Consider the following 25706-nt stretch of genomic DNA (forward strand, 5'->3'; position numbering starts at 1 on the left):
GGTTGTTTTATTGATCTTGTTTTTCATAACTCATGACTGATCATTCAGAGTAGTTTGGAATGTTTTAATACAAAGCTCCACATGTAGGTATGTCCCAGTCAGGCACGAACTATTAGATTTAAACATTCTATTTTACAAATGAAATGGTTTGGATCCTTTTGAATTTGTGTTGGCTCTTTGATGCTGCAAAGAAGAAAAATCATTTTCTAGGAAAACCAAGCAAGCTACTGATTTTTTACTGCAAATTTTAATCTATCTTATGACATTGGCTCTAGATGAAGAACTGTACCGTCTCTATCCATGATGACTCCATGTTTGAGCCTGAGGAACAATTCAGGGTTTATCTCAGCCACCCTCTTGGAAACCACTGGAGTGGAGCCAGAGTTGGGAAGAATAACATGGCCACCATCACCATATCCAATGATGAAGATGGTAATAGAAGATATCATCTTTACTTATTCTTTGGTTGATAGAACATGAACTGATGTTTTACTAATAATGTAATTATAGGTGTTTTTTGAAAATGAAAGTGCTATAAAAGTGCCTACTGATAACAATTTCAGAGTATTTATATACACTGTTGGCACCAAGTGATCATCCTCTACAGAGTTCCACTAAGTTTATAGGTATTTTTAATCTCATTATTTCCTACCACATTGCCAAGAGATAAGAGATGAGTATGGTTACAAGCTAGGACAGAGATGCTACGGCAGACAGAGAATAAAAACTGTTTAAGCCGTTGCAGTTCAGGAGCAAGATTGGATATACAGTCAGAATCAGTTGAATCCAATGAACTAATTTAAATGCTGTCACCTTCCCAGAAAAAAATCTAATTTCTCAGCTTTCTTCTAATTGATTTGGCCTATTAACCTAAAAAATCTTAAATTCTTTAGTCAGGTGTCAGCCAAGAATGACCCAGGCACTAGGGAAAACAAAACGAAATCTGTTTCAAATTGGGACATAATTGTTTTATTCAAATAGATATTTTAATGAGTGAATGTATAATAATATTACAAATAGTAATAGCTGTTGTTGTTTTTTTTTTTTTTTTAATTTTTTTTTTCAACGTTTATTTATTTTTGGGACAGAGAGAGACAGAGCATGAACGGGGGAGGGGCAGAGAGAGGGAGACACAGAATCGGAAACAGGCTCCAGGCTCCGAGCCATCAGCCCAGAGCCTGACGCGGGGCTCGAACTCACGGACCGCGAGATCGTGACCTGGCTGAAGTCGGACGCTTAACCGACTGCGCCACCCAGGCGCCCCAGTAATAGCTGTTTTTATTGAATATTTACTGCATATCAAAAACCATGCTAAGCATCTTATCTTATCTTATTTCATTTTATCTTGACAGTAAGGTAGATGTTATCATCCCTCTATTATAAGCGAAGAAATTGAATATCAGCAAATTTATATAATTTATGCTCTTAGTTACACAGCTATAAGCAGCAAAACTGGTTGTAAACCTTATTTTGTCAGATTCTAGAATCTACATGAGAGTCAGTGAGACTCTCAGGGTTTCTGATATAAAATTGGGGACTAACTTGGACATTGGGTAAAATAAGAAAAGCCAGGTTTGAAGTTGAATTGGTCCTTCACCCAGCAAGACCCGGATTCAGATCCTGAAGTGAGCCTCTCCTGGTCACACAGAAACCTAGTGATTGAGTCTCAAGAGGTAATAAGTAACACTCCTAAGTTTCAAAGGGCATTTATTAAAACTACAAAGTTTCAAATAAAGCTTATTTTCTACAATTAAGAAGAATTAACTTTCTGAGAGAGAAAGAAGGGAAAGAACAGAGACTCTAGAAATTTTTCCAAAATATTATAGCATATTAGAAATGGTATAAAATTTGTAATTGTTCTCAATTATCCCATTTTTTATCTCACTATATCCACCACTACCACCTCACCCTTCCCCTTAAGAATATAATGGAAAAGAAGGCACAATTTGAAATTTTTTTTAAAACCAACATATTAATCATTTCATAGCAATGAGAATCGCACCTCAAACCAGAGTGTTAGGAAGTCTTGGGTTCTTCATTAAAACTACTCTTTCTTAACTAAATAACCTAGGAGAAGTTAGGAAAAGTTAAGGGTGAGAGACATAAGGGCCCTGGGAGGAAGGACCCAGAAGATCAGAGATGGGAGATGGACTTGGAAAGTTTAGTTGGGTATAAATGAGATAAATTATAAAACTTAGAAATTCATATCTCATAAATGAAAAAGAGTTGATTCATGCCATTGGTTGGTATTTACCAAGGGTTTACTCTCTCTCAGTCCCTTGATAAAGTGTGTGAATTAAAAACATTTTGTGAGTTGTGATACTCAGATGGAAACTTGGACATGATGCATTTCAAAGTGCTTAAAAATATTTCCCCCGCTATACTCTTTTTAGTAAGAAACCTGTGAGAAGTCCTGCAGTATCACAAATAAATTCCTTTACCAAACCTTTGCTGAGAAGTAAAAACTGATTGATTTTTATGACTGTAAGCCATTGTGCCTTTGTACTATTTACTAATGTGGAAAACTCCCTCTTGTCTTTATAAGATGTTTTCATGGGGGTGGGAATCCTTTGTGCTTTTCTAACTGGCTCTTGTTTTTCTTAATCCTGTTTCCTTAGCCCCTACCATTGAGTTTGAAGAAGCTGCATATCAAGTCCGTGAACCCTCAGGGCCAGATGCCATAGCCGTCCTGAACATCAAGGTGATCCGAAGAGGGGATCAGAACAGGACATCCAAGATCCGCTGTAGCACACGCGATGGGTCTGCCCAGTCTGGGGTGGATTATTACCCCAAGAGTCGAGTCTTGAAGTTCAGTCCCGGTAATTGAATGCCAATCCCAGTCTGTGAGTTTTACATAATAGAGAGGCAAATATCTTGTATTTGAAGAAAGGGATGAGCAGAAAAATAAAAGAGGAAAACAGTAGTGCTGATTAATCATGAAGTATTTATTAAGCACACATTTGATATTATAGGAATCTTTTTTAAAAAATGGCATTTTTCTGAAAAAGAAAAAAGGAGATCCCTTACTTCAGAACATCCTTGGCATTTTGGCTCATTTAAAAGGATTTTGTTGTTATTGTTATCCTATGATTTGGTTGAGTAACAGCTGCAGTTGATTTTAAAAGAATAAACATGACTACCATGATCCAACAAATATTGATACAAACCAGTGTGCTGGGACCTTCAGAGATTACTAAAATCCAGAAGGCACAGTCTCTGTGCTCCAGTGGTTTAACATCTGCTAAGAGACAGGATACCCTGTTATGAGATTTCTAAAAAAGGTTTATTGTATAGAGAGAACTATGGAAATGAGTCAGGGAAGAGAGAGAGATGGGATTCAGGTCACAGCTGGCTGTTTAACTATCTGATATAGTTGGAGATGGAGAAGGAGTTGAATTATATGCTAGATTTTGTCACAGAACTTTCTGGAGCAACATAAGGTAAAAAGACTGGTGCAGATCCTAGAGCCATTTGCAATGTAGCCAGAAGTGGGCAACAGTGGTAGATGTCCTTTTCAGAGATGTCTTGGCCAGTGGGGGGAAGAAGTGACTCCCTCAGAAATGAAGGGGGAGGAGTCTCTGATGTCTCTCATTCCACTGGAGTTTTTTAAGGGCTTTTCGCTTTATCCCATGTACATCTGGTTAGTGTTTGCTGGAAACGTAGATGCCCTTCCTCCACCTCCATACAAGGACTATTCTTCCACGTGTCTTTACTTTTTCCTTTTCTGCATAAGGATCTGGTAGAAAGATAGGTCTTGGGAATAACCTAACCCAGGAGTTTATAGGAGAGGAAGAAGGGAGCCTTAACTACAACCAGGGAGATTTGCACCCTCAGAGAATCAGTTTATAGGAAAGGAAGGGAGTTTCTAAAGCTCTCACCCTCCTCGTTCCAGGCTGCCAAACCTTTATGTTATCGTCTTTGCAGATATGGCCTAGTAGGAAGCCTTTGAGGTACTGCTTCTCAGGACAGCTTTGAAGGATGTCTTGTGTGCAAGCCCTCACTGCCATGCAGGATCCCGTGCCTAAGTGTAAAGGGGAAAGAAAAATTAAGCAAAAAATCCTCATAACCAGGGTGGAGTGTATTTTGGATCATAGATTTTTATTACTACCAGCTAGTGTCAGACAGGGGCCATTAATTCTCATATGGCATTGAATAGTAAATCTGCAATACTGAGTCTCTACCACAGGTGAAATTTGGTCTATAAAATAGATTTCTCACTTGAGATGGGAATAAAGTGATTAGCAGCCACTATATATATAGAAAACCTCTAAAAGGAAAGGGCGTTGTTTAACAGGAAGTCTCAGCAGTGCCAACCTGCACTGTCTTAGTGAGGTCACCTAATGAGAACCTTTGCTCTCTTTTTGTTCTGTGCTTGGTGAAGGTGTGGATCATATCTTTTTCAAAGTCGAGATCCTGTCCAATGAAGACCGGGAATGGCATGAATCTTTCTCCCTAGTCCTTGGCCCAGATGACCCAGTGGAAGCAGTTCTTGGTGATGTGACCACTGCCACAGTGACAATTCTAGACCAGGAAGCAGCAGGGAGTCTCATATTGCCAGCGCCACCCATTGTGAGTTGCTTGACCTAAAGGGATCACTACTCGTATGTCCTAGTGACTAGTAGCTGAGAACTTGGCAGAAGTAGGACTTCTGGTGCTATACTTCTTCATTTTTCTAACACAGTAGTCCTCAACCAGGAGCCGTCTTGTTCCTTCCTTCCCAAACCCCTTCCCTGCACCACCACCTCCACGGGACATTTGGCAATGTCTGATAACGCTTTTAGTTGCCACAACTGTCAATGGATGTCACACTAGGCGCTATTCGCATCTAATGCGTAGGAGCTAGGAATGCTGCTGTACATCCTGCAATGCACAGGACAGCCCCAACAACAAAGAAGTATTTGGCATAAATGTCAGTAGTGCCAAGGATGAGAAACCCTGTTCTGACAGAAGAGTGAGACCAAACCATGTTGATACCCTAGTGTGATAAACACAGAAAGTGCAATACAATTGATCTTCTCACGTCTTTGGTGGGACCTAGAAGAGTGGAGAAAAAAAATAATGCTACCCCCTATCTATTACCCTACATAGTTGCCACACACATAGAGGTAAGTATTTGCAAAAGTGCAGTACCCGGCTTCCCATGTTGGGGTGTATGCAATGAACGCAACGACTTTACAGTTAGGAGGAAAATGCCTGGAGGTTGCCAAGGGGAACTTAACCCATAATAATGAGGCAGTCAGAATAAGTCTTCTAGCCTCCCCTAGCTAGTCTTCTATAGTAGAAGGATCATTCCAAAATGTGTCTCTTATTCAACCATGGAAGAAATACACTCCCTTTATTTACTTTTGTTTTGCCAGATATACTACTGTGTATCATTAACAATTTAATGCAACTTAATTTATTGTATTTTTTAATGCAACTTTAAACTAGTAACTGTTACTCATGATATAGCTTCAGTGACAGTGTGCATGAAAATAAAAGTATTTTCCACATGAGTGATAGAGCTCTGATTCAGGAATAAGATTAACAAGATACTAAAGATTTTTAGCTCAGGCAAAAGGAAGATCTTCTTCACCACTGATATGTAGTATCTTTTAGGGATGCCTGGCGAAGCACTGTGAAAACTTCTGTTATATTTTAAAGAATCCCTAGCGGTTAAGGGATCTTGTGGATCTCTAGGGAGGGGACCCCTAGCTCTCTGAGCATCCCAACACCCAGCCCAGGCTGAAGCTTTGTTGCTCCTTTTCAGGTTGTTACCCTTGCCGATTATGACCACGTAGAAGAGGTTACCAAGGAAGGAGTCAAGAAGTCCCCCTCCCCAGGCTACCCACTGGTTTGTGTCACCCCCTGTGACTCTCATTTCCCCAAGTATGCCATCATGAAGGAACGCTGCAGCGAGGCTGGCATCAACCAGTCATCTGTGCAGTTCAGCTGGGAAGTAGCCACCCCCACTGATGGCAATGGGGCTCGCTCTCCCTTTGAGACCATCACTGACAACACACCATTTACCAGTGTCAACCACATGGTAGGTCTAGGGGTCTGGGCCTCGTTGCATAGGGAGAAAACTTGTGTCTCTCTTTGTCACTACAACTTTATCAAATTCCTTAAGGTCCTTGCATGGCATTTGGAATGAAATAAATGAATGAGCAGGTACACAGTATATACCCAGGTCTTTTAATTCTTTTTTTTTTAATTTTTTTTTAACGTTTATTTATTTTTGAGACAGAGAGAGACAGAGCATGAATGGGGGAGAGTCAGAGAGAGAGGGAGACACAGAATCCGAAACAGGCTCCAGGCTCTGAGCTGTCAGCACAGAGCCCAACGCGGGGGACCGTGAGATCGTGACCTGAGCCGAAGCCGGTTCTCAACCGACTGAGCCACCCAGGCGCCCCCCCAGGTCTTTTAATTCTTATATATAAGAAGAGGTAATATGGTATAATGGAAAGAGAACCAAGCCAGTAATCAGACAACCTGTTTACTATTCTTGATTCTGCCTACTTTTAACTATGTGATGTTAAGAGGTTGCTTAACCTCCCTGAGTCTCCGTTTCCTGATCTGCAAAATAGTACTTCTTCCACTTAGCGACTTGACAAGGTCACTGATGAATCGGTTGTAAAAGTGATCTATAAATGGTAAAGTAAGTCAAAGATTCTAGGTAGGTACAGTTAATGATTACTTTTTTCCACATGTCTTCAATCATTCAATAAGTAGTAGGATAGAAACTCCTTAAGGACCTGGACCAAGGGTCCTACCACATTTTTATAGCCCAACAGGCTCAGCACATTGATGGTGCTAGTAGAGACGGCACCGTTATTAAACAAAGGAGAGAATGTTTCCGAGGGATCAGCATTTTGCAAAATTGTAGGAGGACACGCAAAGAAGTTCACTATGCAGTTGCTGTCCTCAAGGAGGTGGGACCCCAGACCCACCATCAGAGAGCAATGAACAGTGAGTAAGGGTTTGCCCAACCTTAAGAAACAGCACACTGCAGTGACAGCTCCTCAGTCCAGTGACGTCATTCTCCCCAGAGACAGAACTGGAAGCAGTGGAGATACTCAGCATAGTACCTGGCACATAGTAAGCCCTCAACAATTTTTGATTAAAATTAATGCACTTAATAATTTTGGAGATCAGAGCTTTCTTTCAGACTGAATTTCTCTAGATTTTTTTCATATTCAGCTCTCAGTTTCTTCTCATTTCAGTAAGTGCTTCACGTACATGGAATAATAGTGGAGGAAAGGCATAGATGAATGGGGGGCCCTGGACAAAGCAGTCACTCATGTCCACTGTTTTCACATAGCTTATTCAGAAAGGCCAATAGGTCAGGGTGCCTGGGTGGCTCCGTCGGTTGAGCATCCGACTTCAGCTCAGGTCATGATCTGGCAGTTGGTGAGTTTGAGCCCCACATCAGGCTCTGTGCTGACAGCTCAGGGCCTGGAACCTGCTTCAGATTCTGTGTTTCCTCCTCTCTCTGCCCCTCCCATGCTCATACTCTGTCTCTCTCTGTCTCTCAATAATAATAAATAAACGTTAAAAAAAATTTTTTAAAAAGGCCAATAGATCAATTCTTTTGCAACATAACCTAGTTAAACTACCTGATAAATTTTAAAAATTTAAATGGCAAGACTTAATAGCTTATTGTTTTATTAAGTATCTAATTCTCTTTTCAAAACACCATGAAGGCAGTTTGGTCTGATTTGAGCCAAATATACATTTTTAACAGGTACCAAGTTTATAATTTTACTTTATGTTTCAGTTTTTCTTCTTGCAATGACTTGGTGACTAATACTTTTACCCCAGTTTCCTTTGCTTTATCTTTGTTTCTTCAATTATTTATTTAATACCATTGTATTGTGTGCATTTTTGTAAGATGCCTCAAATCCCTTCTGAACTAAGTCCATGTGTAAATAAATAAATAAGGCGTTGGCAGCTAATTAGAAAAATTTTAATGGAAAAATCCTCTTTAATTTTTAATGGACTTCAATGAAAATTGTTTTCATGGGTAGAATTTATAAGTTTGTATGATTGCTTTGTGGGAGGTCTATGGCACACAGAACTACTAATTAACTTTTCTTGTTATGTACTTCCCTGTGTGTATGCACACATTACCTAAAGAGTTGTGGTGACCCACGTTGCCTCTGCAGAGATTGATTTAAGCATTCTTATGGCTTCTCTGTGTCTGGGAACATGAAAGAATCTGTTGAAAGACCTCCAAAGGCCAGTAGGTTTCAGAGGACAAGTTCTCAATTTCCACCCTGCAGGTTATTGTAACCTTTGCAATGTGTGTGGTCATTAGGTGGGGCTGGGGGAGGGACCAGCAGTAGGAAAGAAAGAAAAATAAGAATTCCTGGGAAGGAAGCATCCCTCCTCTGTATCCTGACACCATGCCCTCAGCAAAAGTGACTTCGAGACCAACCAGTCTTAATGGAAAGGTTGAAAATCAGCTGAGTGGTCCTTATGCTGAACCTAATATATAAAGAGACCAATACTATCACCGGTAACCAGTCATCTCTGGCCTCTTGCTCCACATCTATCTACTTAACACTGTCTGACATACTGCCTTAGGCTACAAGTACTTACTGCTCTGTCCCTAGTGACTGGCTCCTGGGAGAAAGTCACCAGTTTTGTGGCAAATGAATGAACAGATAAATAGATGAGTGGATAGTCGGATGGATAGACAGATAATGGGTGGTCTTCACAGATAACCCTGTACCAGAAACTGGTGATGTCATATCATCCAGAAGATACAGTGGAAGGAGCTGTTTAAGGAGTAAACACATGTCTGATGTACTTTTTGCTTCCCGGTAGGTCCTGGATAGCATTTACTTCAGCCGGAGGTTCCATGTGCGCTGTGTGGCAAAGGCTGTGGACAAGGTGGGCCATGTGGGGACCCCCTTAAGGAGCAACATTGTTACCATTGGAACAGACAGTGCAATCTGCCACACCCCAGTCGTAGCTGGGACAGCCAGAGGCTTCCAGGCTCAGTCCTTCATCGCAACCTTGAAATACTTGGACGTCAAGCACAAGGAACATCCGAACAGGTCAGGCAGGTGGTGCCTTCCACAATGAGAGGGCTATCCTTTTATGTGTTTTCTGGGTGAGACAGATGAATGAGTGATGTTCTGCAAAATAAGAATAGTGGAGGGGCACCCAGATGGCTCAGCTGGTTAAGTGTCCAACTTCGGCTCAGGTCATGATCTCGCTGTTTGTGAGTTTGAGCCCCACATGGCACTCTCTGCTGTCAGCACAGAGCCTGCTTCAGGCTCTGTCCCTCTCTCTCTCTCTCTCTCTCTCTCTCTCTCTCTCTCTGTCTCTCAAAAATGAATAAAAACATTTTTAAAAAATATATTAAAAAAAGAAGAGTGGTGATAAAAGCTTCAGAAAAAATTCTTCAGAGGCTCCCGAAAACTGGCCCCTTGCCTGTCTTCTTAGCCTCATGCCTCTCACCTTGCCATCCTCACCTGCCAGTCCACCCACAGAGAACCAAACTGAAACCAAATTGCCAGGGCTTCCAACCAGCAATTCTCCCAGCCCCCTTCCACTCAATGTAGTTAAATCCTACTGTCCTCCTCCACCTACCTCATGACATCCTTTGCAAGAACCATCATCTTCCCCAATTTAATTTGGAAGCTCCCCCTTAGAGCTCCACTGGCACCCATGCCACCCATACCTCTTTCAGAGCATTATCACCCTTCATTCTCTGTCTGTCCCCACAGTAGACCGAGAGGGCACGGACCTTCTTTTTTTTTTTTTTTTTTTTTTTTTTTTGGTCCCTTCTGGCTGGGACAGTGCTTCTTGGCGCCTAAGAGACTCTTGCTAAATATCTAGTGAACAGAGTAATAATACTGTGTAAATTGAAAGTCACTGGGCACGTGTGCTTTTATGTTTTCCTGTGCTACCATGAGTTTGATGGAAATGGATACTTTCAGTTTTGCCTAGCAAAAAAAGAATTCATGCATATTATACATATTCATTAAACCTTGTGGTATTTATGTATGTGCCTTTATGAGCAACTAAGTTCAGAGAAAGGGGTTCATTTGCATGGAGAAAAAAACATTTAAATATGGAGCCAAGAATATGCAAATTCATTCTTTTTTTCCAACCGAATAAGATTTACTTTTGTTGAAAAGCAGTAGCAGGAGTGCCCAGGGCACTACTGACCCTTTCCCAGCAAAAGAGACATCATGTTCATATTGCAAGGTAGCGATTCCTCTTAAAAATGTCTCTTGGGTTTTTGTTCCAAGAGACAAGCTGTAAAAAGTCAAAGGCACCCTCAATCAACATGCTGAAAATTTAAACTTGTACAATGAAAATAACGCAGCCCATAACTACAGTTCTGTTCTTTCACAGTCTTAACCAATATTTATTAAGCTCGTGTTTTAGTTAGGATTTTATACTACGTGCTCTGGAGAAACAAAAGACATGAAGGAAATGATCCTTGTCCTCACTGTGGGGAGGCAAGATAAACAGAGTCAGTCCGAAAGCATACAAGACATAGCAGCCAATATGAATAAGTTACAGACTTCCTGGTGCAAAGGCACCTATGTGCTGAGAAGTGATGAGGGGAGGGGTGCCTGGGTGCCTCAGTCAGTTAACAGCTCAGGTCATGATCTCATGGTTTGTGACTTCAAGCCCCACATCAGGCTCTTTGCACTGACAGTGTGGAGCCTGCCTGGGATTCAACCTCTTCCCCTCTCTGTCTGCCCCTCTTTCAAAGTAAATAAATAAACTTTAAAAAAGGAAAAATGTAGATGAGGGGAGAGCACACTGCAAACAGAGGCCAGTTAGGGCCGCCCTTGTTGCTGGAACTTGAAGGGAGAGAGGGGAGAAAAGTCTCTTTTGGCTGGGGGGGACAGTAGCAATAGTGGGGTATAACTATTTCTAAGATATTTTCCTGGGTGGGGATATCTACCTTAGAGTATAAAGAGCTCAGTGAGGTCTTTTGGCACAAATACTTTAAAAAATATAAGTGTCCCAGACACTCACTGTGACAGAGAAGGGGAGCAGCACCTCTATCAGTCATTCTGCTGTAGCACACAAGGAAACAAAGCTTCCATTTATTTTTTTTAATTTTTTTAATGTTTTATTTATTTTTGAGACAGAGAGAGACAGAGCATGAACGGGGGAGGGTCAGAGAGAGGGAGACACAGAATCTGAAACGGGCTCCAGGCTCTGAGCGGTCAGCACAGAGCCCGACGCGGGGCTCGAACTCACAGACCGTGAGAGAGATCATGACCTGAGCCGAAGTCGGAGGCTTAACCGACCAAGCCACCCAGGCGCCCCCAAAGCTTCCATTTAAAGCAAAAGGAAGCTTTAAAGTCATTTGTGGTTGTGATATTATCTTTTCTTGTATATATAAAAAACAAAACAAAACAAAAAAACACCTGTGATTCCTGATTGCTATCAGTCCTGAGTCTGGAGGATTTCTTGATGGGGGGGGCTGGGGCGGGGGTGGAGAACAACCCCACACATATATCATACCCTCGTGTTCCTACACAGAAAGCTTCAAGAAAAAAAAGGGTAAATTCACCGGTGAAGGCAGATTGAGTTATGAGAAAGAAATGTACCATATTAACTGCTTATAGCATGCACCTAAACACTATCTCCGCCCTTTTTTCCCTTAGAATCCACATTTCCGTGCAGATCCCGCACCAGGATGGAATGCTGCCCCTTATCTCCACCATGCCGCTGCACAACTTGCATTTTCTATTATCTGAGTCCATCTACAGACACCAGCATGTCTGCTCCAATCTCGTCACCACCCGTGACCTGAGAGGCATCTCAGGTGGGGGCTTTCCCATTCCAGCCCAGCACAGTGGCCCTTAGGGATAGAGCGAGGCGAACTCTGCTTTTGTGTCTCCCAGTCCTCAAAGTCTGCATGTTTAGTAGATTTCCTTCCTAGCAGACAACCAAACATAGGCATCTCAGACAGTGAAGTGAATAGGGAAAAACAAGGACTTTGGAACCAAGCTGATTTAGGTTCGAATCCCTAATTCTACTACCTATACAACTAAACAGAAATAGCAGAACTTCCCCAAACCACTGTTTGCTTATCTATGACATGAGGAAAACAATTGCTACCAATCAGGGTAAGGATTTAATCTGTTGATGGTTTTTAAAGCACCTGCCATGGTAAATGTTCGTTCTTTCCCTGCCCCACTGTTGAGCATGTTTGGATCTGTGCCCTGAAATCCCCTTATTGCAGCATCTTTAGAAAGCTAAAGTGCAGATGTCACATGTTATAGGATGGGCTTCTGGAGCAGGAGCTGAGATGGAATGTGGGGGTGCAAGATGTTCATTGGGGATCAGCATCTGTGAAGAGGAAGGAGAGGACGCAGAATTGGGCAGAGGGAGAAGTCAGACTGCAGTGCAGCCCTCCAGAAGCCCCCACCGCTTCAGGAACTCTTCCTACTTCCAGCCCCAGCTGACAGCCCTCTCTGAGGCACCTCAGTCACTGGATGCCAGAGCCCCCACAAGGGTGGCTGCAGGAGCCGCTGTGCCACTGACGCAAACCTGAAGGAGCTGACAGCCCGGGTGGCACATTCTGGTGTCTACCATAGCAGACATTTTACTCTACAAAGGATCCTGTCCATTTACATTTACCTTAGCAAGTGCGCATTAAATGCATGTTTCCTCCCTTGACAACCGATGAATCATTTACCAGTATTTTAGAAGATAGAGAAGCATTCATACGCTCTTTCATATTCATTAAGCATCACTTTAGGTAGTGATGGTCTTTACACGGTAGAAATTAGTTGAGTATGAATTATTCGCAAGTCACTGAGCTACACATGAAAGTCTAACCGGTTCACCTGTGCAGCCACTGAAAGAAACATACACTGTTTATAGACTGAAAGTTTGTACCTCTTCCCACTTAAACACAATTAAATTCAACACATGATAATTGAGATCCTACTCCTTTCAGGGCAGAGGACCAGATGCTAGTGTCAAACATCCTAAGACGTTTCAGACATTCTAAGACTCTTTCAGAATATTATATTTGCTTTTAGTACTATAAAAAATTTGAATCTTGATATTCTAAAATTGTATCTGTGTTTAGCTCTCTACTTCATAAAGGTCTTTCTTAATTTAGAACACTTTGGTTGCTTGGCAGCATTTGATCCAATAATTTTTGCCCGTAGCAGGAAGGTTTAGTCAAGCATCATTAGTGAGCTATTTACTCATTAGCACAGAATTAAGATTTTTTTTTCCTAAGAGTTCAGAAACCATAGCAGGGGAGGAGGTAGTCAGATGTTTGTCAGTTGGCTTTACATAAAAGCTATTTTTAAAAAATCAGTCTTAAAAAATAACAATTCATCAACAAATCATCCATGTAGTAAATCTGTTTCTTCAAGGGTTGATTGCAAAGCTTCAGTATGTATTCTTTTCCAAGACACACAGGGCCACTGAGCTCTGGCTCCATTTATGGTACCCTTTGCTCATCTTTTCTTCTGGGGTTCATGCAGTCTCTTAGAGGAGTCTATGAACTCAGTCACAGGTAACCCCCTAGCAACAGGTACTCTAGCTCCCCTCCCCTTCTCATGCAGTGTGTATTGGGAACCCTGGGTTGCTCCATTAATGGTCTCTGATGGAAGGTAAGCTATCTCAGTCTCTCAAGGACACATCCCTTCTCCCCACCCAGCTCCTGGGCAGCCAACTAGGGGCATGTCAACAGACTGACTTCTTGTTCCTTGTTCCTCCCTCCCCTACAGAGGCAGGGTTCCTGGACGATAAGGTCTATGACAGCACGGCCCTGGGGCCTGGCTATGACCGCCCCTTCCAATTTGACCCCAGCGTCCGGGAGCCCAAGACCATCCAGCTCTACAAACACCTGAACCTGAAGAGCTGCGTCTGGACCTTTGATGCCTATTATGACATGACTGAGTTAATTGATGTCTGTGGGGGGTCTGTAACTGCCGACTTCCAGGTGGGTCCTCCAGGGGCTTATCCAAAGGCTGCAAGCACCTGGGTGCCATATGAAATTTTGTTTCTTCCTGAAGTACTTCTGTTAGCATGTTGCATCTGGTGCCCAGCCCCAGAACTGGGATAACCAAAGGAGTCTTTAGAAGTCCCTCAAATGAGACCTTAGCAGCATGATGGCTAGAGAGAACCCTCGAAAGTCTTCTAAATCAATTAACTGGAAAATTAATGTGGAAAATGTTAAAATGAATGTGGAAAAACATTACTGTCTGGCACAGCCACTTATATAAAAATCTAATATTTGCTTCTCTAGATATATATATCCATACCTCTGGGTATATTTTGGAAGCCAAAAGGATTGACATTTCATGGTAAGGTTATTACGAAGTAGATGTTTTCTTTTCCGCATATGGGGAAATAAGTCAAAGTAAGGTGTACCTTTCCAGAAGACAGGGAAAACATAATACTTTTTAAGCATTATGGAAAGAGAATTGTGTATAACACTTTGATTTCATTCCTAGTCCAAATCTGTGTGAAATTTACAACCCTTGCAAAAATGGACACATTCTTAATCGTTGTGGAACATTAGTGACAAAAGAAAATTTTAGCAAGAAGCCATAGTCATAGGGGCAGTTATATCAAAGAAATGCATCCTCATGGGAAATATGAATCTAAAGCAGATTCTACCTATCAGCAGTTATCTCAATGAACTAAAAATTAACGTTTGTTCTTCATTTCAAATCGGTTTAACCACACTGAAAGAGGGACTTCTGGAGGCACTGAGAGTAATCATTTTGAGGACGTGCCTTTGATTAAAATTTGGTTTATTTTGCACTATCTCTGTTTGGTTAGCTCTCATTTTATATACACTACTGCCCTCTACTGAGTGGAAAATTAAAGCATTCTTAAGTTATCTGTTTCTGCAGTTACATGACCTATATTCACCTTCGAAATGCAAAACTAAGTGATTGGTTCCTCCTGACCTCTCAAAAATTAGTATTCTATGTTCTCCGTGTTTTTACTTTAATCATATTTTTGTATATTTTTGTTCAGAATATGCCTAAAAATCTCAAAGGCTAAGATTTCTTGTTATAAATGCCCCACTTCTTGAACCAACACAGAATATATGCACAGAAGTACTTCATTGCAGTCCCTTTCTTTAAAAATAGTTAAAACAGCTGGTGTATGGTAGAAAGAATGTAGACCAAGCCCTAGTTATAACCAAGCCCTAGTTCATCTATTTTCTTGTCGTAACTTCTCTGAATCTCATCTGAAATTGCAACCGATCATCTCAACAGGGGAAAGAACTTAGCACATTGCAGGTATATAGTAAATATTTGTCAAGGTTTGGATTTTTTTTTAAGGATTAGTAAGTAATGTCATGAGGGATAAAGGATAGAAAACAGAAACAGAGAGGGAAAATTAATTTTTTCAATCAGGTAAAGAATTATTGAGGTTATAATATCAATAATTTTAGCAAAGCCTGTATATTAAAGGGACAGAATATGGTGTGAGGTCCAGATAAAGTCTAGAAATTTCCTGAAGAAAACAGATTAAGCCATTTCAAAAGATAATTTTTTATGGAATTAGCAGTCTTTTGAAAAACTTGTAATCAAATTTTAAATCCCTGACAACATTGAATATGAAAAAATATTCTAGAAAAATAAAATTTTTGTGTCCCAAAGATTGATAAAACACTTGGCTCTTTTCCTAAATTGCCCATGGAAACACTTTACATTGTGCTTGAAAACAAAAGAAAAATCTAAGTTCCGTAGGGGATTATAGGATTCCACCAATGATAAAAATAAAATTTTTTCAAACTAAGCTTTTTTGTTATAAAAGAAATATGTGTTTATGGAGGAAAATATAAAATGAATAAACCAACTCTCCCATTCATACACACGTACATGCAGTTAGCTTCTCCATGAAAGCTTCCGTTTATATTTTGTTATCTTTCCATCCAGTTTTTGTTCACTGCATAGTTAAATAAAAATGTTTGAGCCAAGTTAATAGCAGTAACAGGAATTCCCTTAGAAGAAATATTCTCTTGGAAGTATGATGCGTTGCCTTTTCAAAAGTATTTCCGTGAGGTATTGTAGGAGATGGGAAATTGCCCAAACATACACAGCTCTGAACTGTGTGTTGGGAAGTTTCCTAGATATGATATCCAAATCCCATGACCTCATTTCCTGTTGCCAGAGATGTGAATAGACTTGGGCATCTTCCCAATTAGGGCTGATTCAGGCTCTCCTATAGGCCACTGGAAAATGTGGTCAGTGAGGGACTATGTACTGATCCATTGGGAATAACTGTGTGCCTTTAAAATCTTGTCCAAGGCAACTGAACAGTGGAGGCACATCTCCTTCTCAGTCTTCAGAAATGTTTTTGTTCAAGTATCACCCCCTCAGAAAAGCCCTCCCAGATCACCCTATAGAAAGAAGCATCCTGGACACTTCCTATCCCTTTCTTTATTTTTAAAATTTATGTATGTCTACTAGACTATAGGTTCCATAACGGCAGTGATTTGGGCTTTTTCCACTGCTGAGGAAGAAGCTTGGTCTGGCACCTACGTGCCCAGCACGGTTGTGGGTACTTGGTTATAATTACTGACTGCAGAAGTAACTAAATGAGTGAGGTAAAAATTGAACTGAGATGTAACCATATGCCTTTTCATCCCAGGGAGGAAATAACCCTCCGTGTGCACACCTTTTGCTTGGCAGGTGAGAGACTCTGCTCAGTCGTTCCTGACCGTGCACGTGCCTCTCTATGTGTCCTACATCTATGTGACAGCCCCCAGGGGCTGGGCTTCTTTGGAGCACCACACTGAGATGGAGTTTTCCTTCTTCTATGACACTGTTCTCTGGAGAACAGGTATACCCATTTACATCCTAACTACTCCTGCCGTATGCTTAAGTAAGACTAAAAGAAAATAATGAGTAGTTCCTTTTAATAAGAGCTCCATTCTTCATCCCGTTGTCCTATATACAGTCCAAGTGGGCTGCTACTCTAGACCAAATGAATAAAGTGAGCCAGGTTGTTCTTGATATATTTTTCCATTTCAATGCATCGGATTCGAAGACGCTTTTGCTCCTTAAATGCCTTGAATTACACCATTTTTAACTAGGAGCAAATGAACATGGTTATACTCCAGAAGGACACCTCTAAACCCCTAATGGACCGTATAGGACCTGTCACCTGCCATCCTCTACTCTGGGTGTGAATTGAGTTTTTCATCCCTGCAGGCCCTCTAGTATCAGCATTCATGGACATGGTTATTTTCAGGAACCACAGCCCCTCAGCTAAGAGTTCACACCTTACCCTTATCTCCCCCAAGCCACCTTTTCCTGCTGCTATCACACGATACCCCAAATTTATCTCCCCTTCTGCTGCTCCCGTTCTCCCTCACCTCATCTCTACAGGTGATTTACTCGATCTGGCACAGAGATACTAACCAGCTACAGGGGTTTTCTTTAGATAGGACCTCATCTCTAGTAATGGAAAGTACAGTCCTTTCTTCTGTTCAGTGCTTTCAAGTCAAATCATTTGTCTTATATTTCTTATAGGAAAATAACTTCAGGAAGTTTTCACACTCTGGGTCAAATCATTTCTTGAGATTTGGGGTTCTTTTTAAATGTTATTTTCCCCATCCTTTGGTCATCTTTTTGTTTTGATTCATACTGAACTCATTGGACATCATGATTGTAGTTACTCTTATTAAAGCCACAGTTCACTCATGTCATACCATATATGGCTGGCCTTCTACATGCTAATCTTTAATCCTCCATGGATTTAATATTAACTGTAGCCACCAGGACATGGTTTATGGTTCTGTCGAGTCATGAAAGGTGTCCTTGTAAGAGCGCCTTGGTGGCTCAGTTGGTTAAATAACTGACTCTTGATCTCTGCTCAGCTCATGATCTCATGGTTCCTGAGTTTGAGTCACATATCTGGCTCTGTGCTGACAGCGCGGAGCCTGCTTGGGATTCTGTCTCTCCCTCTCTCTGCGCCTTCCCTGCTCACACACTCTTTCTCTCTCTCTCAAAATAAATACATAAACTTAAAACAAAAAAAAGGTGTCCCCATAAGGAAAAGCAAACAGTATGAAGCAGATGCACTATAACCGCATGCTGCTGTCAAGTTGATAGAAGTTTAAAGGCCAGTTGTTTTGAGCCATGGGCTGGGGCCCTGACTCTGGTCCAGGTGGCATTTTCAGGTATGAAGAGACTATGTCAAAGAGAATGGAACTATAACAACAACAACAACAACAACAGTGGAATGAACTGTCATACAGTTTTAATTGGCAAATGTGTCTAAATAGATTCTACGTTGCTATGAATATGTACATTTTTCTTACATGCAAATGACTGTGCAGCTCTTACTTAGAGGTGTCTCTGGGACAACTCACGTATAGGATACTATGTGCGAGATCTCCATGCCCTAACTTGGATGTTTTATGTATGATTGCCTGCCTAGGAATCCAGACAGACAGCGTGCTCTCTGCAAGGCTTCAGATAATAAGAATCTATATCCGAGAAGATGGCCGTCTCGTCATTGAATTCAAGACCCATGCCAAATTCAGAGGTAATATCAGTGCAGGTTTTCCAATTTTTTATTAAGAAACATTACAAACACAGACAAAAGGTAAAGGAATAGAACAATGAAAAACCAAGTCAACAATTGTTAATGTTTTGCTATGTGTGTATGCACCCATACCCATATTTATGTACCACATTTGAAAACAAGCTGCAGACTTCTTGTCAAGCTACTCTAGATACTTTAGAAGCCTCTCCTGAGAACAAAGACATTCTCTTACACATCACAAGAGTATCACTACATCAAGATATTTAAGATTGATCCAATAATAGCTAGTCTATATTCGTATTTCCTTTCTTGTCCTACAAGTGTCTTTTCCATTTGTTTTCATATTGTTTTGTATTTATTTTATATCTGTTTATATAAAGGGAAAGTGGATCCAATCAATATCCACATACATTGTAGTTGTTATATTTTTTCAGTCTCTCAATCTACAAGTCTCTCTACTTTTATTTATTCATGACAATAGATGACTACAGTTTGAAGGAGTAGAAGTGTCCTGCTGAATAACCTTTATGATGTTTAAAATTGTTTGCTTTCACCGAGGACTTGAGTGGCTTTAAGTGTAGTTTTTTAAAATCTGAATTTGATATTTCTATTTATAAACTACCAGGAACTTTCTGCCTCTAAGAAACACGTACTTTGGAATTGAAAGCTAAATTTATTTGACATACATTGTCCCATAAAGGCCCCTATTATTGTGAATATACTTGGCACCATTTCTACAAGGTACATTTGTGTTGTTTATAAATATATATGACCATAATGACCATCATGAGTAGGATGATAGACTGGGGTGAGATGCCATGCTGTCCAGCCAGAGTGAAATACATTCTAAAGGGTTAGAAGGTAGGTATAACTGTCATTGTTTGATAAAAGTATATTCATTCAGTACTAAGGCTTTAGTAGGGGATTCACCTCAAGTACTATAAAACTCACAAATAAGTATGTGTGTCTCCCCTTGAAATAGGACAGTTTGTGATGGAGCATCACACCCTCCCTGATGTGAAATCATTCATACTGACTCCAGACCATCTAGGAGGAATTGAATTTGACCTGCAGCTACTATGGAGTGCTCAGACTTTTGATTCTCCGTATCAACTCTGGAGAGCCACAAGCTCTTATAACAGGTGAATACAGGATGGGGGTGTTCAAGGGTAGATCTAAAATGGTCTCAGTCTCTTTCAGGAGCTTGGGAAATAGGGCTTCCCCCCACACCAAAGGTTGGATTTCTATTATAAGGTTGCGGGGGGGGGATAGAAATAACCCTCCAACATGGGCCACCTGGGTGGCTCAGTTGGTTAAATGTCTGACTTCAGCTCAGGTCATGATCTCACGGTTTATGAATTTGAACCTCCCATTGGGCTCTGTGCTGACAGCACAGAGCCTGGAGTCTGCTTCAGATTCTGTGTCTCCCTCTCTCTCTGCCCTTCCCCACTCGCACTCTGTCCCTCTCTCTCTCTCTCAAAAATAAACAAACATTAAAAAAATTTTTTTTAAAGAAATAACCCTCCAAAAATAGAAAGAAACAAATTAAGTCAGATCAGCTTCTGCTATAAACCAGGAAGTGGTTACCCTTATTACAAGGACAAGACCAAGAAGGCTGCATATAATTTCTACTCACATCCTATAGCTAGAATTTAATTACATGACACATCTGCCTGCAAGAGAAGCTGGGAAATTAAAATCATAGTATAATAAAGAAACTTCAGTCACCACAACCCGTTCAAAATCCAGGATCTCTGACTATCAGGTCTAGATGTCACCCTTATGTCCAGTGTTCTATAAAATAAATAATAAGATTTATCTCTCTCCCACACCCAAGATAGAGGTGGAATAGGAATTGGTTAAATACAGCAAAATATCTCTTTTGTAAAGGGGAAGAATAGGAGAAACATAATTAAAACTATTATAAAAAACTATCCATAAAAAAGATAATGAGGCAACTGGGAGTCTGTCATGAATATTATTATCCTTATTTTATAGATCATGAAATTAAGATCTATAAACAAGATGAAATTCTTGTTCCATCTTTATAGTTAAGAAGTGGCAGATTATCTTAAGAATCATTTTCAAAAAGATATCATTAATTGTGAAATTTTGGTCTTCTATCAGGTATTTTTTTAAATAATGTTTCCTTTGAAATCAATATATAATAATCTTCAAAGGCTGTGCTTTCCCCAAGCTCATGAGATTATGCACACACTTTGTCCTAATTTATAGACATGGAAACTGTCCTCTTTAAATCCTCTGCTAACTCCCCACTGCCTACTGGATGAAGTCCAAATTCTTTATTCAGAGCCCACACCCTCCCTTCTGCCTCGTCTCAAACCCAACCTCCCAACCACATTAAATATCTCATCAACCCCTGAACCCACCAACCCAACTACACTTCCATTCCCTCTGCCCTTCCTACTCTTTCCCTCTTGCAGACCTTGAACTCTTCTGAGCCCCAGCTCAAATACTCTCAAATACTGACATCTTTGCCGACTCTCTGTGACATCTTTGCCGACTCTCCATCCAGTGCTAGAAGATCCTCCTCCCATTCCCTCTTTGTTCCATTTTCTACCATAACACAGTTCATTATATTAAATGTTGTAAGTAGAATCCTATTTTCCACTAGCTGGTGAGCTCCCCAAGGGTAAAGGCATACCTGATTGATCTTGAATCCCCAGAGCTACAGGTTTTACCACATGGTAGGTCCTGAGTAAACATCCTTTAAGAGTTTAAGTTTGAGGTAAGGAGACAAAAATATTTGGATAAATGGCAAAGTATGGAACACCATCCAGCATTCTGTGCAATGTGCACTGTAAGAGGTAAGGAACACTGAGACTATAGCGGTTCAGGGAGGGTTAGGGAGCTGTACAAATCTTCCTGGAGGAGGGTCACAGCTCGTGCTCCATGTTGCAATATGAGTAATGTCTAATTTTTTGAAAGGAGAGGAGAGGAACTTTAGAATTAAAGACCTGCATCTAGGGCTGTGTTTGGTATATACACAGGGATGGTGAGGAAACAGACCTAAATCATATTTAGGGATGGGAAAAGTAGGACTGTGGGTTTGGGAGGCCATGAAATCCTGCATTCATTTGTTCAACAAATATTTATTGAGCATTTGCTGTGTTTTGCAGAAGGTTCTAGGCACTTGGATACATCAGTGAACAATTTAAAGATCCTTGCACACAGCACTTACAGTAAAGTAAAAAGACATAAAAAGGTCAATAAATGAGTATAGTAGAGCATGTCAGAAGGTGGGGAGTGCTATGGAAAAATAAAAGATTTAGAGCAGGGTAAGGGGAATCAGGATGGGGAAGGGGACATTGTAATTTTAATTAAGATCTTCAAAGTAGCCCTCATCAAGAATGTACACTTGAACAAATACGTGAAGGAGATGAGGGAATTCGCTATGCAAATTATCAGGGAAAGAAGTTCCTGGCAGAGTTCCTGAATTGACAGCATTTCTAGCATCTTGGGGAATAGCAAGGAGGCTGGTGTGGCTGGACTGGAGTGAGCAAGGAGAAGGATGATAGGCAGTAAGGTCAAAAATGTAAGGGGATGGGGTAGGGCCACCATGTGGAGCCTTGTAGACCAGTGCATGGATTTTGACTTTTACCCCAGTGCATTGGGAGCCACAGCAGGGTTTGAGCAGAGGGGCAACATGATCTGTCCTGTTTGAAAGCAAGGGTCAGGCATGGTCAGTTCTGCCTAAGCATTTCTATTAATTATGGGTTACTATTCACATTATACATGTCAATTTTCATGTAATTCAAATATGGTGTATAAAGTCTAAGCTTGGAGGAAGATAGGGATCACGTAGGAAAACTGCAGACACATAGATTGTCAGACAGGAAGGGGCTTAGAAACCAAGCCCTGTAAGTTTGTGTGGCATGTGAAAAGTCATACAGTCATACAGAGGCAATGCCAAGCCAGGTTTAGACTGTCTCACAGTTTGTAGCTTGTGCCATTCCACTACAATGACCCAGGATGTGTCCCAAAACTCCTGTTTATTTATTTCTTTGCTATCGGTTTATGAATAAATAGATGAATACACAAGAAATGGTCAAAAAAGAAACACAGCAAACGCGAGAACTGTCACAGATCGCTCACAGTAGTTAGAATTAAGGCTCCTAGCCCTGCACTCTTCATTCAGGGGATGGCAGCCTCCCAAGACTCCTTGAAGAATCTTCCTGAAGTCTCTGGCTGCCTGGCTGTCTTCCAGACAACCTGCCAGGGCTGGGGCTGCTACTCCATGACAAGTGAAGGAAATGAAGTAGGTGAGGGTACAAACGCTCCATGTTCTTGGTGTCATAACCTTCAGAATTCTGTGATCCACCACATATAGGGAAAATGGCAGCCCTCAGTCTCCTGTGGGAAGAGAGATTTTTCTTCAGCTCCACAAAGGGCTGAGCCTCTAGAGTTTGGGAGAGGAGCCTGGAAACTGAGTGCTGCGTTAACGGGGGGTGGGGGCATTCTCTGGAGAGGGGTGTCCTTTAACCCTGAGGCATTTGCCACCACTTCTGTCAGAGCAGCAGCTGCCGTGTTCACATCTTAATAAGTAACATCTTTAGCAGTTGAGCATGTGTTGAACAGGGTGTCCGTCAACTAGAAGTGCCAAACAGAAATTGTCAAACAAGTTTCGTGGAAATCTGAAGGAAGTGGCCGGTTCTGTTTTATCTTCACTGGGCCTTTTAGGTTTTTACAAACAATACGCCTTTCTCAGCTTTTCTCAGGAAAAGGACTTGAATAGGATAAAGGAAAATAGCACCATTTAACACCTCTGGATAATACCCTGATGGTTAAAACAATCCATGACGGATTTCTGAAAATTGTGTTTGCAGGCTCGTAAAGGTTGTGGATGCCGGGCACAAATGCCGTCTGAAAAGTCAGTGTATTTCTGGGTAAGTAAATAATCTATAAAATGTCCCCTCTAACCACAGTCTGCTCTGTGTGTTTCCAGGAAGGACTACTCGGGGGAGTACACCATCCACCTGATTCCATGCACTGTGCAGCCCACACAGCCATGGATTGATCCAGGGGAGAAGCCTTTGGCCTGCACTGCACATGCCCCAGAAAGGTAGGGAAATGCAGGAGATCTTCACTGTTTGTAAATCCACCTCCTCGCTAAAATGTATTTGTATCTGCAAAGTCCGTTCTCGCGGTGCCTTCATGGTCATTCATGGACATGCAGAGTGGCAAATTGTTGAGTCACTGGACACGCACATTCCCGGCTCAGGTCAAGTAAGGCCTTCTTGTTGCAGCTTTTGTACTAGAAACAAGTATCCTTTCCATGGCTACATAGTGCCATGGTTTTCAAATTTGTGTGCTTTTTCTTGGTGATTTCACAGTTTATAATGGCTCCCAAGCGTAGTGCTGAAGTGCTATGTGGTGTTTCTAAGTACAGGTAGGCTGTGATGTGCCTCGGGGAAAGTCGGATAGGCTTCACTGGGCATAGGTTTGTCAGTTCCACATTAACAAATGAGCAACATATTAAGTAAGGTATTCTAAGCAGAAACATGCATAAAACAGTGTTTGGTATTGGTCCGTCGATCAAAATGTTGTGACCAGAGGCTGCAGGGACTCTACCCTCTATTTCCCCTAAGAGCAGTGATTCAGTATTCACTAATTCAGTGTTCACTGTGACTTTATAGAACATACTTACCACAAATAACAAGAATCAACTATACATCAGCCTGTACTCACCTCAGACCTGAGACTGTCTGCATTGTGCCATGTATTCATTCATTCAACCAGTATTAACTCGGCTTTTATCATGTGCTTGGCTCTGGTCCAGCCTGGAGATTATAGCAGAGGACTAAAAGTAACCTCTGCTCTCAGACAGTGGATAGTCGAGTGCCATTTTCCCAGGAGCAGAGCAAAGTGAAGAGAAAACATTTCTGAGAGATGATGCTGAAGACAGGATCTGACATTATCATAAAGAGAAGATAATTTGGAATGTGACGTTCAGATTAAGAAACTGAGAATTGGGCATTGGATTTGGTGATTCAGAAGTCGTTGATGATCTTGACAAAGGGCAGGGTCAGTGGAGTGAGGGGTTAAAGTCTGGTTGGAGTGGGCTTAAGAGATGGCGACGAGAAAGTAGAGCCAACAGGGGTAAACTGTGTCTAAGGTGTTTTATTATAAAGGACATCAGCAGAAAGGGACAGTAGCTAGAAACAAAGTCAAAGGAGGTCTTATTTGTGTTTTAGAGTAGAAAATATTTCAGGATATTTGTACTCTGGTGAAAGTAACCCAGTTGGTCTTTAGGTGAAATTTAATGTTGCAGCAGAACAAGGGAAAATCTGCAGAGCCAAACCCTTGAATAGGGTGGGGATAGGTCCGGGATGAGAGGGGAAGGGCTGACCTTTGCTAAAAGCACAGAATGTTTACTCACAGAGAGAGGAAGGCATGCAGGTGTGTGTGGATATAGGCAAGGGGAAAATTGGTAGAATGGGAGGGCAGGGATGAAAAAGTAGAATCTGATTAAATCCATTTTCTCCATAAAATGAGAAACCAAGCATGGGATGGAAGTGAGGAACACTGAGGTTTGAGAAGAGAGGAGGAAGTGAGGCAGCCATCTTAGAGAGTGGGGAACTGTGCTGTCTGTACAGATGGCAGCAGATCAGGCTGTGCTGAGAGCCTGTTGAGTGATTGTTAAATTGCCATATTATTGACAATAAGATAAACTGCATATTTATGGTACGTCCAACTGATAAATTTTTACAACACCCATGAAACCATCAGAACTAAGATAGTGAATATATCCATTTCCTTCGAAGTTTCCTCATGCCCCTTGGTCATCCCTCCCACCCCAGCCCAGCCCACCCCTTTGTCCAGGCATCCACTGATCTGCTTTCTGTCACTACAGATTAGTTTGCATTTTCTAGAAATTTATATAAATGGCATCATACAGTATGCATTCTTCTTCTCTGGCTTTTTTCACACAGTGCAATTATTTTCATGCATTCCTGTTGTGTATTATCAGTAGTTTGTTCCTGTAATTGCCGAATTGTAGTCCATGGTGTGGATATACTACAATTTGTTTATCAGCTCGTCAGTTGGTGGGCATTTGGGGTGTTTCCAGTTGATGGCTATGATAAATAAAGCTGCTATGAATGTATATACACAGACCTTTACATGGACATATGCTTTCAGTTTTCTTGTGTAAATACTTAGGAATGAAATGGCTGGATCATATG

General features: G+C 41.2%; 1 protein-coding gene across 1 annotated transcript in view; it reads left to right on the forward strand.

Moving 5' to 3' along the window:
- FRAS1 (Fraser extracellular matrix complex subunit 1) overlaps nt 1-25706 on the forward strand; it is a 293351-nt gene that overhangs the window by 251982 nt on the left and 15663 nt on the right. The window contains exons 59-69 of the mRNA XM_047092267.1: nt 276-432; nt 2619-2819; nt 4382-4569; nt 5750-6025; nt 8809-9041; nt 11625-11785; nt 13713-13927; nt 16641-16791; nt 18394-18501; nt 19484-19643; nt 23468-23584. Of these exons, the coding sequence (XP_046948223.1) occupies nt 276-432; nt 2619-2819; nt 4382-4569; nt 5750-6025; nt 8809-9041; nt 11625-11785; nt 13713-13927; nt 16641-16791; nt 18394-18501; nt 19484-19643; nt 23468-23584 (1967 nt within the window). The remainder of the gene's footprint in view (nt 1-275; nt 433-2618; nt 2820-4381; nt 4570-5749; nt 6026-8808; nt 9042-11624; nt 11786-13712; nt 13928-16640; nt 16792-18393; nt 18502-19483; nt 19644-23467; nt 23585-25706) is intronic.

Source organism: Lynx rufus, unplaced genomic scaffold (genome assembly GCF_022079265.1).
Source record: "Lynx rufus isolate CCGP_SWC_20201006 ecotype Redwood Valley unplaced genomic scaffold, mLynRuf1.p SCAF_3, whole genome shotgun sequence".
Lineage (NCBI taxonomy): Eukaryota > Metazoa > Chordata > Mammalia > Carnivora > Felidae > Lynx > Lynx rufus.